The sequence below is a fragment of the Aricia agestis genome, chromosome 7, assembly GCF_905147365.1.
Source record: "Aricia agestis chromosome 7, ilAriAges1.1, whole genome shotgun sequence".
NCBI lineage: Eukaryota > Metazoa > Arthropoda > Insecta > Lepidoptera > Lycaenidae > Aricia > Aricia agestis.
This window is the reverse complement of record NC_056412.1, coordinates 8,078,070-8,095,425: the sequence shown is the minus strand read 5'-3', so window position 1 is coordinate 8,095,425 and position 17,356 is coordinate 8,078,070. Positions and strand designations below refer to the sequence as shown.

Below are 17,356 nucleotides of genomic sequence, written 5' to 3'. Positions count from 1 at the left end.
TTTCAAACTCAAATCAAAGTTTCATAAAATATGATAAAAACGCTGTTGGATTCTAGATTGATCTAGCACTTGAATAAATCGAATAAAAAAAATTGTCATTTGTTAACGTCAACCATAGATAAACGTCAACTGTCAAGTTAACGTCATAAATTTAGGGCGTGTTCCAAAAGTGTAACATACACTAGGCAGACGGCAGACAGGTACAATTTAACGAAATGTGATTGGCTACAAAAACGTCAAATAGCGCTCTCTAGTATATTGCTTAGGACTTTCGAACACATCTTATTTAAAAACTGTCAAACTTGAATGTCAAAATACAAATGTTTTCACATTTATTTTAAATTTTAATAATCATAAACAAATGTATCAAAACTGGATTTTGCCGGGTAGTAAAATGCAGAGCACAATAAAGGAGCTCCTAGATGCACTAGGGTATGTATTTAATCATTTGTACAACATTCTTTATCACCAGCTTTTATGCGTTAATACATAATCTAATTATTTATTACAGATGCAATTTAGAAGCGGACACCGTTCTCGATTATATTCAAAACGATCCGAATTATGGCAATAGTAATTTGTCTTCCAAACAAATTAACGAATACGCTCAACGCTTAGCAGTAAAGGCTTCAAATTCAAAAACATTTCTTAAAAAATACGAAGACCTCAAACAACGAAAGTAAAAATTGTTCTTAATAATGTTTAATTGTGTTAAACAAGTTTCAGTCAGTATTGATATTTATTTCAGCACTGAAAACTTGGCAGATATTGTGTACTTGTTTTACAAATTGGTTTGCGAGGAAAAGAAGTCTAGGATATCCAAGCCTAAAGTTGCCCCAAAACCTGTCCTGAATGACAACAAACACCAAATTACCAAAGAAGATGTGCCACAAGTAATCCATTTACAGTTTTTACTATAATAAAATTCATACTGTGTATTTGTCGCAGGCGGATTGTATAATCTGCCATTTTACATTACGGCTAGCTGTTTTAAAAAACAGGGCCGTTTTGTAATGCGGCGGTTTAACGATTAGCCGGATTATTATTGCAATATTATGTTCTTCAATAAGGTGGCGGATTTAGGAAGTAAGAGTTAAAACATGTCAATACTAACTATTTCAGATAAAAGACAAGTTGTTAAAAGCAGTAGATGAAAGCAAAAAGTTGGTGATGAAGTCATTTGAGGAGAAGGAAGCCAAGCTAAGACCCAACTGGTATAACTCACTGGATTTGCCAAACTGGCAAAAAGACCATCCAGCTATGTCGTGGGATTTCCCTAAAGAGCAGTTTCCCCTAGTGTCTCCTTTAGGTAAACATAGTTTATATTAGATTTTTATATTCATTTGGGTAAGTAAGCAGCTAATGCCAACTTAAAATGAGAATGTGTTTTATTTATAATATATTCAAATGGTAAATTGGATTACAACCATAAAAATATTAAAAATATATTTATTTATTGTGGTAATCTGACTTTATTCACGGACAGACAGTCATGTCAAACTTATAACACCCTCTTTTTTTGTTGGGGGTTAAATATTATATATAGGAGCGTCCGTGGCCGAATGGGTAGACCTTTGGTTCGCACTCAACATAATTTTCTACTAACATTGATACAGCACCAATCATAATTTTCTACTAACATTTTTCGATTACAATCTTAATGTCCATGGAAGTTTTAGAAATCGGTAACTACTTTATTCAATTTTTTTACTGCTGCCAACTACAAAGAAAAATTTCGTTTCTAGAAAGATATTTAATGGAGATGGAGCTACATATTTGAAGTGTTTTGATCTATCCTACCTCTGTTTTGTGGCCTCTGTGTGTGTCATGACTAGTGCTGTAAACCGACTGTCACATACGATAAGTGACCGTCATTTAAAGTCATTTATTGTCAGATAGGTCAGATATAATAATTAGTGCGTTTTACTTGTAAAAAAAATAAGTTTTGAGCATACTCAAAACTTTATGAATGTAAAATGATACCTACTAACTTTCTAAAGCAACTTAATTGGTAACTACATAGTAACTAAACTTAGGAGTAAATAAAGAAAGGTTTTTTTTCAAGTTTTATTGTCAGTTATATTTGTTGCAAGTTAAATACTTTCCTCTTCTTCATCCTCTTCATCTACTTCGTCAGTCCTGTCGATTCCTTGGATCTCAAATTCTAAGGCATCGGTAGAAATGAGGAAGTCCCGTTCTGTGTCGGCATCATCTGGATTTTTTTCTAAATTATCTAAATTATATTAAGTATTTTAAATTTTGCCTCACCGTGATAAGCTTATTTACCAGGTCCTGCTGAAGTCTATTTCTGGAGTATTCGCAAACAAACTCCAGTTTCTTTCCGCAGCTGCTGAACTTGGCGGAACGCTTAGTAGTCGATAGGCCAGGGGAAATAATTTTTGTTTTGATGCAAAACTTTGCCTCCAAAAATGAGGGGCTATTGTTTCAGTCGTGACCCACGCAGAATGACACTTGCCAAAGTAACCGGACTTCGTTCTAAACTCAGATGCATTCGTCATTATCGCCACTGGATCTTTGCCTAGCAATCGTGCTTGTTCGTATATAAAATTGTTGGCCTCAGCTTCTTAGTCATCGTTTAATCATGAACCCATAAATCTAGGATCTAATAGATTGGCAACCAGGTGAATCGGCTGAAGGCAAAAGTCCCTTCGTTTTTTAATTGTTTTTGAGTGGATTTCAACAACTTGCATTTTTTATATTATAATGTTGGTGGAAATTTTTGTTTCCACCAAAATTGGGGATTAGGTGTTTACGGGAAACTGGTACAACCACCACCACCTAGACGAGTTAGCTTGTGACAGAATGAAGTGAATGGCGTATGTTTTATGCTTCAAGAATCAATGGTATTTTGTAAAAATAATGTTTTACACACCCTCTTACCCACCAAAATTCAAATTTGCGAGAAAAATAATCTTTAAAAAAACTATGTGCACTAAAGTTATTTAGCACATTAACTTAACTATAAACAAACCAAAAGTCTACCGATATTCAAAATAACATGATATTATTGCCACAAGTAGGATAATTTAAATACACCAAAATTGCATAAAATCTGGTATGTATCATAAGGTTTTGTGATAAAACTGGTAAGTACGACCCAGCCCACAGCCACCTCCTAAACTGGTTAGCGTGTGACTGAATGAAGTAAATGGCGTATTTTTAACGCTTAAGGGATCAATGGTATTTTGTAGAAACAATGTTTCGTAAATCCCACTAAAATTTAAAAATTCTCCGTGACAGACCTAAACTGTGTCATAAAAACTCAACTACAGAAGTTAGTGCAATAGAATTCATATATTATGAAGAGTCAACTATATAAAACGACTACATAAAAATAAAAATCTAATCCAGTATCAAGTTTTCTGTTAATCGGTCTAGATATTGAGTAAAATAGGTCGGGGACAGCCGACAAGCCACCAAAATTGGAAATCGCCTGTACTTATATGTTTATTTTCTTGGAAAATAATAATTATTTTTAAGAAATAAGGATAGGCCCAAATTATAAGCGTTATGTTCTACTTTTAAAATCAAAAATGAAAACGATATCTTGAAAAAATAAGATAGTTTTCAGCCTTGCCGCGCAAAAAAGCGGTTTGGGAAATCCAGTCTTTTGTATGTAAGCCCGTATTGTACCCAAGCTGTAGCACATCCACACATAATAATATATCAAATGAAAGGGCTTGAAAAGCTAAAAAGGTGAAAAAATGTTACTCACTGACTTTTTTCCAAAACCACTTTATATTCAGTGTTTCCGTACCTATTGCAGGAGATGAACGACGTCTGTTAAGATGTAAAGATTCTTATACCGGTCTTTTACCATAATACCAGTCTTTTTATAGAATTGAGCTGAAGAGAGTAAAACTTATAAAGAAAAACATATCTGACGTTTCTGACAATAAATGACCATAAATGACGAATTTGACCGTCTGTCAGATATAACGTGACGGTCAATTTACAGCTAGTTTGGCGACTACGAGGGCATAATACTACCGAAATATGCACTATCGCCTAAAAGTATGCAAATGCATAATATAATCCGATGTCTATTTATCATTATTGCAGTTTTTTTCAAATATGTTCTGAAGTAAAAAGCTATTTATTTTAATATATTTATATTTATTCCAGCTGGAATCCCCGTGGAATCACAGGAGAACATAATTATTGATGAGCTATTGTATTTATTTTCTGGAGTGCCAGGAAATTATATAGTTAATCTGCCGGTAAAAGAGACTTATGATGCTCGCAGCTTCCAAATTGCTGAGGATCTAGATGATGCTTTAAAACAGATTGTTCGGCAGATGTTGCCTCTTGCCTCCAATTATTCTATAGTCAGGAGGTTCATTGAGGATTGTGACATGTGGTCGGGAAGAGTTCTACATGCATTAGTGGCTGCTATTGAGGAACTGCTTAAGGACTATTATGTATGACACACTTTTCTTTTTTACCTGCTACAACATTATAATACTCAATCAGTTGATTTTCACTTTTTTTTTAACATAATATTATTTTGTGCCTATGCCCTCTGTTAAGCGAAGCCAACATTTTAGTTCTTCACTGCAAACCAAATATAAATAATATGGAATATGCATATATAAATTAATATTATTTCTAGTTATTTTGCGACTACAGTTACATAGAAAAAATGTTAACCTTTCAATCGTGGAAAAACGAGACACAATAGAATTTCTAGGGCCTGATGAATTAAAAAGGCGCATTGCAATGTTTTTACCGTAATCAAAATAGATTGAAACAAAGTGTGCAAGGGGGGGGGGGGGGGTGCAGGGAGGGGCAGCTGCACCCCCCCTCCCCCCTCCCTAGATATTCTAAAAAAGTAGCCAAATAAATAAAAACATCTTTATTAAGAACAATAAAATACAATAAAATATAATTCAAACAATATAATATTAAAATCTGGTAATAGATGTAAGGCTTCATGTGCTGTCGACTTTATCTACAATTCATACCTACTTTTCTCATTTATAGAGAATGAGAAAAGTATGAATTGTAATAGACAAAGTCAACTTGCTCCCCCCCCCGCGCCATCGGCTGGCGACGCCCTTGCACTACAGCATACTTTTTTCGAATTTTTCAAACTAAAATACTGTTTAAAGCTATATTAAAATGTTTTTTGATTTTTCACATACTAGTGATTGTTTTTGACACGAAATAATTTCTGAATGTTACAAGAGTTGCTTTTGAGATGAGAATTCATCATTTAAACATTGATGTTTTAACATATTTTATTATTAGTTTAAAACTTTTGATGTAATTATTGGTTTATTATTCACAAGGCATAAATATTTTCAGACGATGATTGCCCAGTTAGAGACAGAGCAAATGACAGGAAATCTCTCACTACAAAAACTGTGGTATTTTATCTTGCCAACAATGCACACAATGCAGGTGCTAGCAGCTATTGTGACTAGTATTGGAAAGGTAAGTTTGAAGTTATAATTTTAACAACATAATAATATGTTGTTAAAATTATAACTATATTATAGTATTATCTAGTAGGTCATCATTTATCATATTTATAACTAGACTAGCTGTTGCCCGCGACTTCGTCCGCGTGGACTTCAGTTTATAGCGCGCGATGTCAACAAATTTGGTGTCAAAAGCTTTTATAAAAAAAAACCTGGTACCCCTTAAATCAAAACAGCTATGCAGTGTGCAGATAATATTTCATTTTTTAAAATTAAACTTTATATTTTATGCCAAATTTTAAAGCTTATTTAGCCCCCCAATTACACAACTTTACCCATAAACTATTTATCATTGATAGGTTTAAGGTTACGTCACTGTATATAATATAAAGTACTGACTTATTAAATAACGTAATAAAGAAATAACAATCGAAAAATTTCGAAACTCGAATGTATGATGATACCACCTCTTATAGAAAGATGTTGGGCAAGCGTTAGCGCGATGTAAGAGACGCACGGCGCCATCTAGTATGAATTTTTGGAACTAACTTAAATTTGAACAAATTTTCGTATTTTACCCCCTTACAACCCTTTTTTCCAGTAAAAAAGTAGCCTATGTCCTTTCTCAGGCTTTAGACTATCTGTATACAAAATTTCATTACAATCGGTTCGGTAGTTTTGGCGTGAAAGCGAGACAGACAGACAGACAGACAGAGATACTTTCGCATTTGTTCGGTAGTTTTGGCGTGAAAGCGAGACAGACAGACAGACAGACAGAGATACTTTCGCATTTATAATATTAGTATAGATTTTATATATCGTTTGTCGCGTGGGAACTGTACATTATCCCGAGACTCAAAGTGTCTCCATACCAAATTTTAGCAAAATTGGTACACCAGTTTGGGTGTGAAGAGGTAACAGACACACAGGCACACTTTCGCATTTGTAATATTAGTACCTATGGATAGTAAATAGTATATATTATAAATATGAAAGTTTTTTTCTATTTTAAGCGAGAACTACTCAACAGATTTAGTAGAAATTTGGTAGGATATAAATAAACTACTTTATTAGATTACTAAAAAGCTACTTTTTTTAAATACACTGTTTCTATGGGATATTAAGGCTGGCCAGGTCAAGTCTAGTGCTAAAAACTCAATAATATTATTTCAGAGTGAACTCAGAGGTGGAGCGGTGCTAACAGTTCTTCATGAGAAGACAAATACTCTGGTGGGTGATGTTCGAGCACAGGAGATATCGCTGTTCCTCACAGAGCGAGCTTGCCGACCATATCTCGACATTTTGGACGAGTGGATACATAAAGGCACCATTGTGGATCCTTTCCAGGTATAAAAATGTATAATGTTGCAGCTATCTAGTTAAAGCAGGCAGCCAAATTTAACCTAGGTTTTTTATTAATAAATTTAAAGTTACATTTTAGATAAATTTTGTCAAAATTAGATGCTGCAGATTTTCGTTACTTATGATTAGTAAAACAACATTAACATTATCTGTAGCATTGCTGGCTTTAGTTTGAGCTGTATATACCTACTTATGAATACTGCTTCTATTTTAGGAGTTTATGATAGAGGATAATGAACTGATCAATAAGGAGGAACTACCTGTAGATTACTCTGCTGATTACTGGGAGAAAAGATACAGCGTCCAGAGGGATAGAGTACCGAAATTCTTGGACAAATTCACAGATATTATATTGAGAACGGGAAAATATTTGAATGTTATAAGCCAGTGCGGTAAGTTTTTGTTTGATTAAAAGTTGATTATTGTATAATAGAAAGCAATGTTTGAATTGTCAAAAGTTACTTCTCAAATTGGTAGTAGACACCAAGTAAACATGGAATGTGTTATAGATAATGTCTGCTACCTTTTGTTGTTGTTAATTTTTTGTAAAAACTGTCATTTATTATGATAATATGATCAGTCTTTTTCTGGGACACAAAGCTTTAAAGATATGAGTAGATGGTTAAGCATTTGCATTTTTCATAAAAAACAATAGTAACTATGTATAATATCGTCCGATGCGAGTTTTTTATGGCAGTTCTTCTCGCCGGGTAAGTTCCCGAATATAATGGTAGGCATCATGTATACAGGTGCCGTACCACGAAACTATTTCGAGACTCAAATAATCGTACGAGAATGCCGCGTCCTACTCTAACAAACGTGTAATGACGTTGTTAGAGCAGGACGCTCTAACAACGTCATTACACGTTCTCTTCGATTGTTTGAATCTCAAAACGGTTTCATAGTAGGCCTACAGTTCCGCATGTGTTATTATTTAATATAAACTTGAATAATTAAAATTATCAATAACTGCAGGAAATGCATTAGTCAAGACTAATACTGAAGAAATAAAGTACTCCCTTCGAGAACAGAACTATGGTGCTACAATACAGAAGGCTTATGCTTTTGCCAGCAAATCTCTTCTGGAGTTACTAATGAAGGAATATGACTTAATGGGAAGACTCAAATCCGTCAAAAACTATTTCTTGATGAGCCAAGGCGATTTCATTGTTCAGTTCATGGATGCTACAGAACAGGAGTTATCCAAGAAAATTGACGATATCATTCCTTCCAAATTGGAATCTTTATTGGGGCTTTGTTTGAGGTGAACTAAATTAATTGTGACTGTTTTTATAAGCAATAATTATAAAATTTTTCTTTTACCTTTCTAGTTTTTAATTGAAGTCAACTTATTGAATTTTGAAGACCTATTTGAAGTTTAGAGACTTGTGTACTGTATATTTACTCAATTTTTTCAATTTCTAGATTGTCAGCTGCAAGCCATGATCCATATAATGAAGACATGAGAGTGGAATTGCTACCGTATGATCTACAATTCCAGATGTTCAAAATATTATCCATTGAAACAGAGGATGAAAAAGGTAAAAACGCATCCGGGCGAGTTATCTCTCTCTAATGATAAAAGTAACTATTAAAAGTTGACAGTGCAGTTTGTTAGAAAATTATTGTAAATAAGTACTTACTAAAAATTTACAAAAAAAAAAAAGTTCTACAGCTCCCACGCACGAATTCGCAACGCATCGCACTTTTTATTTTGCCGCAGATATTTTCGCTGGATTGCGACTACGCAGTTACATATATGAGTGAACCTTTATGTTTAACGTGTGTCATACGGTGACATTTTTTTTTTCAGAATATAAGCAGAACAAGGACATACCGCTGCGGGGTATCGAGACGTTCTCGTTCGGCATGGAGGTGAAGTGGCCGGTGTCGCTGGTGCTCAACCACAAGGCCATCGCCTGCTACCAGATGATATTCCGACACCTGTTCTACTGCAAACACGTCGAGCGGATGCTCTGCAGGTACTTATGACTAAGGGCTGTACTAAAGAAGCTGTTACATCGGAGCTGTTCTAAGCTTTGTAGCGAGAAATGTTTTTTTTTAACCAATCAGAATGGCTTCATTTGCCTGACCCCGCTCAGCACCGCGATTGTTTCTTATAAACACCTCCGATAGAAAACAGCCTAATAAACTCCTCCTATCAGTTTCACAATACGAACTGTGAAACTGACATCGCTAATTTTAACTGACTTAAAAAGGAGGAGCTTTCTCAATTTGACCGTATAATATAATTAATACTTTTTTATGTTTGTTGGCGGATAGCTTCGTCGTTAATGCACTGATTTCGACTTTTCTTTTTAAATGGTAATAATAATAAGAAGGCATTTCACTGGTGGTCCCATAATAAAGAAATACTGTTTGAAGTCCGTTTTTGTTTTGTTAAAATTATACAATTTGTTCCCAAACCAGTGGTTAGGTTAACTAAGTTGGACAGTCAAATTTATTCAGAAATAAAACATCATAATATGTTATTTATTATTTATTATTCTCTATTGACTTTGGTAGGGTGTGGCTATACAACAAAGTGGTGAAACGTTTCTCCGCGGCGCGACTGTACGCGGAGGCGTTCGCGCTGCGCACGCGCATGCTGTCGTGCGTGCAGCACCTGCAGTACTACATGTGCGTTGAGGTCATCGAGCCCTCCTGGTGTCAGCTCATGCAGAGTTTAGAGAAGGTACTTTTATACACAGTGTAACAAAACAGTCATAATAATTTAGGATGTGTATGTGTTTTTTAAACAGAGTAATTTTTTTTTTAATGTCGTTAATGGCAAGCGCCGCCTAGCCCATAGTACATATTATAAAAAAATTAAAAAAGTTACTCTTCTAGACTCATGCTACTTTCTTTTGTTACACCCTGTATTTAATCTTGTCTTAAAAACTTTACATAAGTCCATCGTGATAGATTAATTGTTTAGCTATTCGTACAAGTGCGCAACGAAGGTGCTACGAACTGGTGCCGCTTTTCCAAAATTCCGAAACTTGTACTCGATTATTTACTTGACATGTGTTGCCACCTAGTTCCAGCACGTGTTGGCAATGTTAGAAACACTATCTATGTGACGCGGACGGAGCCGCAGGCAAAAACTTTATTAACAGTTATTCATTGGCGGAGTAATATTTCAGGTGAACAACGTGGACGAGGTGTTGGAGCGGCACAGCGACTTCCTGGAGTCGTGTCTGGGCGACTGCATGCTGACCAGCCCGCAGCTGCTGAAGGCAGTCACCACGCTCTGCCTCGTCTGCGTCCAGTTCTGCACCTTCATGCAGGTCAGTTGTGTGCTATAAAGCTATGAGGATTATTCCTAATGTAGGCATCTAGTCAAAGACGCCTTAAAGTGTTCTCGCTCTAAGCGACGCAACTTTTTTTTATCTTCCTTTTTTATTGAGGCTTTTAACACTCTTTGTTAATGTCAGCCCCATAGGTGAACACATTGTTCCCTACACAAGGGACAGATCTGAATGACTCAAACGTTTCTGTGGAGTGTCTCTCCATAATATTGACATTTTGTGTCGCGTAGTTACCGCGTAGTACGGCTGACTACGAATAACGAATTCATACAAATAATATTTGGCCGCGAGCCCGTGACTTGTCGCGTCGCTCGTCGCGTAGCGTCGCTTAGTGCGGTCTCACTCAGGGCCAATTTACAACGGCGCGAGGCGTTAAGTACAGCGGGGCTAAAATGGTCGCTTTGAAGAATCATGATATGAATCATAATATGATTCATTTTTCTAAAATCGTAAAATGCAACTCTGCTTGCAATTCATTTCTGTATTTTTGTACTGATTTGACATTTGTCAGTTTGACAGTTTTGACAATTCATTTGCTGAATTGATTGGGAGGAATTGCTAAATGTGACCATTTTAGCCCTGCAGTACTCCCAAAATAATAATGCGCATGGAAATCTTCGTTAATTGCCGTAATCACGGAAACACCCGAATCTATGAAACTTGCATTTTGCACCTTGTTCAAAGGAAATACTTATCATATATCCGGTGGCTGTCCGCTGTCGCTAACTCACCGGTAAGCCATTGCGGCGTTACCATGGTAACGTCCAAGCAACGTCAGGCGCCTCTGCGTCGCTGCAAAGCACTGTCTTTCTTAAAGTTAAGTTTAAAATAGCGCTTGCAGCGACGTCTTCCGACGCTCGGGGAATACGATCGTTGCCGAAGAATTACGAAAATTTCTATGCGCATTATCACTTTGGGAGCACTGTATACATTTTTAAATGAGGTATTCAAATTTGGAAAATGCAGTCCAACACTGCGAACGGTGCAAGTCTGATAATTCAATGTGTACTTTGACCTTCTAGTGTAGTTGATAAAGTTCGAATGGCTCTTTTAAAAATGCATCCCATTGTATCGACGCGGATGTGTCGATGTGACGAAATGACCTTAGGGTCGTTTCACATCGACACGTCGGTCGGCTTAGGTCGTTAAGGGTTTTAATTGTAATTAAAATTAAAAATATCAACAACCACCAAATTACTCATACCAGTACTAACTGCAAGGAATTAAATTAAAAAAAAAACAGCTGAGGTGTCAAATTGAACTAGATCATGCACATGTGTGTAAACTGCAAGATTCAGAAAAGTTACAATAAATTTTGATTTGGTTGAAAGCGGTTGTTTAAAAACTGTGGCCTCGGATATATTTAATTTTTTCTAGATATTTCTTATTTGTTCTATGTATATTCCCTATTATTATTGATGTATCATAGCATCATAGCATATTTTGATGGGATGAGTAACTTATTTATAATGTTATATTATGGCTTTTTGGGGTGGGTTGCACCAACTTACTTTTAACTATAACTTTAACCATAACAAAATGTCAAATGAACTGTCAAATCCCTAGTAAAAGTCCCATAATGGACACCATATTTGACGTAAGGTACAATTCCGTGCATCGCGAAAGTCGTAAGCCGCGCGCGGCCGATGACAGTCGTAGGCCGCGCGCGGCTTACGACTGTCGCGATGCACGGAATTGTGCCTTAAACTATAACAACGTCTCTGGTGCAACCCACCTTTAGAAGATAAACTTTTTATGGCTGTGTAGATGGATGGGAACGATGGGTTGATCAATGTTATATTAAATAAATGTAAAATGCACTAATCCTTTATCCTACTGCACACCTTTTATTTTAACACATATTAATATTATGTTACATAGATATTATGCTTGAAACTTTGATTGTAAAAAAAGCATTCTTAATTTTTTTTGTTCTTCGTAACACTAACCTAGTATAGGCCGCTCACATATTTATGAGTGCTCGCTAAAAATGCAAGGGGAAGGTGCAATGTTCGATTTTTAGGTATCTTTGGTGGGGTGAGGAGTGAGCGGGGCTAGTGTGCGCACTCTATTGGTAGATCAGTTTGATGCATAATATGTGTAGTATCTGATGATAGGTCGTTATTGACTGATCGCGATCAGACATTATTTTTAGCAATTATACTTTATTGGTAGGCATGCATACAATGCATAGCCCTTTTCTGAAGAAATCTTCAGTTAAGTCATAAATGTGCCATTCAATATTTTTTTGGATTCTATGCGTATTTCAATTTGGCGCACACTATGCAGAGGTGGATATATTATATTATTATTACCTTCACTGTTGGTAAAAAAACTTGAGAGTTGTCAAGGAACACCCGAATGGAACGAAGTTATTTCTTTTGTTCTAAAAACCTGTATACATATACACTAAAAAAATTATTTAAAAAAACGCCATCTATTGACGCCCAGGAATACCAACAACGCGTCGCTGTTTATTTAAAAAAAACACCAGCTAGTTGACGCACAGGAATACTTACTATCAACGCCCTCTGCCCCTAACATGCAGGTAATAATAAGAAATAGGGGAGTTGACAACTTTTTCAAAATAGTTTTAAGCGCTTCAGTTGTTTACAATAATACCTGTAAATTAATATTTTATTCATTACTATGCCCTAGAATGAGTTAAAAATTATTTTAAATACTGAATTCAAAATATGCGGCACAAAAACGCGGCATTATGGTTCACGTCACACGTGATCACGTTAAAAAATCCAATTTTTTTCAATGTAAAATAAAATAAATCAATAATTGTTTTTTCGTTATTTGTATTGTTTTAGAGTTTTTATCAATAAATCTATAATCTATAAAATTTAATAATTATTTTAAAATTTTAAACATACTGTCAACTCTCGGATTGTCGAGGTCTAATGAAGGTCAAATAGCGTTCTGTCTAGCCTTCAGATTTACGCCGAACGCGCGATAAGGAACTTCGTTCCAATAATTTCGATACTAGTTTTGTGACCAGTAGCGTGCTCCAAATTTTATGTCACGTGCCACTGTTGGCACGCCTGTCATTGGTTCGCCACCCCTGGCCCTAGGGCATTGTATACGTGCGCCGATTGCTCCTTTTAAATTTGTGGGCGGCCTATTATTGGACGTATTTAGCTATTTTAATCCAATAATCTTTATTTTCACACGCTTCGGAATTATATTGCATATTTTATTTAATGTATGTTTTATTGTTCAACGCTACCTAATTGGCAAAAGGAAATGCACAAGTACTCCGTGGACGCTGAGCTAAACTGTATGCTCGGGCCGACGTATGACTGTACAGACTATGACGAGGTACTTTGTTACTGAACATATAGCGCACGTAATGTCACAGCACAGATGCCATCGCTTTTGTCAACACATATATTAAATACATGTATAAAAAACTACAAGTAGAACAAAAATGTATGTAAATTGTAAATGTTCGTGTCGTTAGACAATTTGTATTTAATAATAATTATGAACATATATTTGCACCATTCGTTCGATATTAACGAAAACACCAAATCATTACCATCTAGAAGAATTTCTATTACATTCTAGAATATTCAGATGCTCATAACTTTAGTTTCACGTCATAATAGAATAACAGAAATGACAATACACCAATAAATTTCATAAATGAGTAAAGTCGTTCACAAAAATAGTCTAATATTATGTTAATTATTTAAATAATACTCTTCATGTCACACTATAGAGTCATAATAATAAGTAAATTATAACGCTTCCATGTAGTATTTGTCATTGAAAAAAATCTAAATTGTTATTTTTCTTTCATGACTATTTCAGAACATCACGGTAAGTGTTTTTCTTTAAAAATTGCTATTCTTTTGTTTATATAAATAGAATGGGCTTTCAGTGTTCACTAATTAGTATTTATGGTGCTCCCTAAGTTATAATATTTCAATGTTTAACGTCTATTCGGTATATCACTTGGCACGGGAGTACCAAGACATATACTATATAATATAGTATATACTATTTCTAATAAAATGGCTCCACAATTTCAAAATTAAAAGCATTAGTGATGCATAGCAGATGCCAAAAATGGATTTTATACACTATATTGCAAAAAAAATATAATTCTTTGAGACCATCCAGCATTTCTTTTCCAGAAGTCAGTATTTTTTCCTTCAAAATGTCAATGTTTTTATTAGCAATTGTGTATAAAATCCATCTATGCTGAAATGTCAATGTATTTGAAATTCTATTTGCCCCAGGTGCCGCTATGTAGCCTTAGGTTAGGTTCACACGGCACAATCCTGTACGTTTCCTGCACGTTTTTTTGCAGTATACGTCTACGAATGAACATGGCGCAACAATGTGTCGATTGTACTGCACGATTTGTTGCAGTGCAATCGGCGTATAAATGTTAAGAAGTAACTTACTGCAAAAAACGTGAAGGATTGTGCCGTGTGAACCTTTTCTTAGCGTGTTTACACACGCGCCGCAGCGGCAGCGGCACCCGCTGCATACTCATCCTTGTATTTCTATGGGCCCTTTTTACACGGCGCGGCGGTGCCGCAGTTTTCAACAAACATACGTGCGCTGCCGCTGCGGAGCCGTGTGTAAACAGCCTTAGGGTCTATCGTGTCAAACTGCTGTCATATATATCACGATATAGCTTTCATGTGTAACGATATAGTTGTCATGTGTCACGATATAGCTGTCATATGTCACAATATATCTGTCGTGACTCGTGTGTGACATATATCTGTCATAATATGTCACGATATAGTTACCATGTGTCACGCTATAGCTGTCATATTGTGTTACAATATAGCTGTCATGTGTCACGATATAGCTGTCATGTGTCACGATAATATGCCTTTTTGACACGATAGACCACAGGCTACATAGCGGCACCTAGTGGCAAATAGAATTTCAAAAACCCTCTTTGGACCACTCTGGTTGTAACTTGTAACGTAAGTTGTGGTAATTTACAGAGCGCGGGCAACACAGTGAGCGGCGGGTCGTCGGACTCGTTCGGGCGCTCGGTGTCGCGCTACGGCCTGCGGTTCACCGCTGCGCTGCTCTCCGTCCTCGCCATCATAGACAGGATGGCCAGGGATAACAACACCAACAAACTACTCAACATCTCTGCCAGGTACTTCTTATTCTTCAGGTCTTAACAATTGTGGCGGTACCCACAATTGGCGCCACATTCCTGCATCGAGCTATCGACGTTTTCTAATTGCATTGGTACGAGTGTCGAGTATATTATAATATGCGACAGCTGAAATCAATCACGTGGGATTCAGCCTGACCGTGCACAATACCTCGCTCGGTCGGAAGATCTTCAATCGGACGTCAATCGGAATTTAAAAAATGCTTAAATGCCTAAAAGTGCCGTATTGAGCTGTAGAAATTCAAATAGAAACGTTAGCCTAGATAATGGACACGTTTCTTGTCATCGGTACGTCACAGTAGGTAGGAAAAAAGTGGCACGCTCGTTTTCATACAAATAGAGTGACATGCGGTATCTATCTTGATGTATGTCTGTGATAATATCGCTTTTTGTTATACGACTCGTCATCGCGTCGGTATAGTGGCACAGTTTAAAGTTTTAAAAGCTGTGTGAGCCGAAGCCATTTCAATATGTCCGTTTCGTTCTAATAATGAAGTAAAGAGAGTGATCGAATTATCATTCTCATTATTGTTTCACTTACTTACATTTCAGGCTAAACTTCAACACATACTACGTGAAGCAGCTGGAAAAGTTCTGCACCGACGACAAACTCCTGGAGGCGGACAAGAAGGCGGCGTCGTCCTAGCACAGACGCCGGCGCGAGCCGCTTGTCACCAGTGTGTAAACCACACACTGACAAATATGTACTATCAGACAAGTTGATTCTAGGCAGATGGCGGACCTAAGTAATTTAGTCGCGTTAAGTCAAACCCATCCGACCACTGACCTCCATTATACAAGTACGCTGGACTTATATACTATATATATTTGAAATTACTGTTGTTTTTTGTGCCTATTTGAAGCGGAATCAGCGCCCCCAATGCGGGGGAAGAGAACTAAACCTGACGTAAAAATGACGTTTTAAAGTCGCCATATTGGCGCTGATAGCAGTAGTGGGAGTACTTGGAACTAATACTAGTTTCTACAACCAATAGCGACTAAGCGTCCATTTGCAAGTTACGTCAGATTTAGTTCTCTTTCCCCGCATTGGGGGCGCTGATCCGCTTCAAATAGGCACACAAAACAGTTGGGTATCATAAGTCCAGCGTACTTGTATAATGGAGGTCAGTGCAGCTAACATTGGATTGACATAAGCCGACCAAATGACGTAGATAAGTCAACTGCCTAGGAATCAATTCCCTCGATCGTACATATTTGCACACTAGATGACGCCCGCAACTCGGTTGCGCTGAAATTCGTTTATCGCGCGAAATCCTGGCAGTTTTTCGCAACAAAAATTATCCTATGTCCATTCCCGTCTTTCAAAGTATCTCCATACCCATCTAAATCGGTTCAGTCGTTTAGTGGTCACAGCACACATATCAACTCGGAAAGGGATCGTCACCGTATCGCCTTCGCCTCGCCGTCAACCAGGCGTCAACCGTATGCACGTATTAACAATGAGTATCAGTAGCGCCTGTACGTCAGCTTAGCTACGGCTAGGCGACGCCTCGCTTACGGCTCACCGACCGCTGTCCCCTTCCGAGGCGAGGCCCCTACGTATTACTCATACGTACTCAATGGAAGATTGTTGAGGTGGCGCGCTTTCATTTCTTGTTTAGAGCCAGTCCACACGGCGCGTTTCGTCAGCGTTGCATCGACGCAGCGCTGCCGTTTGATGCATAGTCGGCCACACGGGCGCTGCGTCATCGCAGCGTTATAACGAAGAAGTCTAAACGTCAACACCCCCTCCCGCTTCGTCTCGGGGGCTGTCCGTCATGTGTGAATTTCGACGACGCAGCGCGCCGTGTAAACACCTTGGTTATCTGTATGTAAAACAACGCAACGGCAGCGCTGCGTCGACGCAACGCGCTGTGTGGCTGGCTCTTATTGTGATAAAACCATTTCTATTCAATTATTACATCTTGAGTATCACTCTGAATAAAAATTAAACCAAATAAAAACGCATTTCTAGATATTAAGGCATGTGAAAGATTGTAGTTAGTATCACAAAGGGATACTACAATTTATTTCCTTAAGGGCCTGTTTCACCTCTTTCTGATAAAATGCCTAATAGG

The 17,356-nt window shown here is 37.1% G+C and overlaps 1 protein-coding gene across 3 annotated transcripts; it reads left to right on the top strand.

Annotated features, from left to right (window-relative positions):
- Positions 1–310: 310 nt before the first annotated feature.
- Positions 311–16,021, top strand: LOC121728868 (gamma-tubulin complex component 2-like). Of its 3 annotated transcripts, XM_042117187.1 has the most exons (17): positions 311–432; positions 512–679; positions 749–893; positions 1,123–1,309; positions 4,147–4,442; positions 5,329–5,457; positions 6,618–6,791; positions 7,021–7,198; positions 7,782–8,070; positions 8,232–8,347; positions 8,620–8,788; positions 9,333–9,501; positions 9,953–10,096; positions 13,367–13,444; positions 13,940–13,948; positions 15,097–15,257; positions 15,831–16,021. In XM_042117187.1, the coding sequence occupies exons 1-17, from the start codon at positions 362–364 to the stop codon at positions 15,922–15,924; spliced, it is 2,577 nt and encodes an 858-aa protein (XP_041973121.1). In that variant the 5' UTR covers positions 311–361; the 3' UTR covers positions 15,925–16,021. The 3 variants fall into 3 exon arrangements, with proteins under 3 accessions (XP_041973121.1, XP_041973122.1, XP_041973123.1); XM_042117188.1 differs by lacking the exon at positions 13,940–13,948; XM_042117189.1 differs by lacking the exons at positions 13,367–13,444; positions 13,940–13,948.
- Positions 16,022–17,356: the final 1,335 nt, after the last annotated feature.

What these genes read in the sequence shown, in the direction of transcription:
- LOC121728868 (XM_042117187.1), top strand. Translation starts at nt 362, where the DNA reads ATGTATCAAAACTGGATTTTGCCGGGTAGTAAAATGCAGAGCACAATA. An exon ending in GAGCTCCTAGATGCACTAGG is followed by an intron (nt 433 to 511) that starts GTATGTATTTAA and finishes TATTTATTACAG; the next exon opens with ATGCAATTTAGAAGCGGACA. An exon ending in GAAGACCTCAAACAACGAAA is followed by an intron (nt 680 to 748) that starts GTAAAAATTGTT and finishes TATTTATTTCAG; the next exon opens with CACTGAAAACTTGGCAGATA.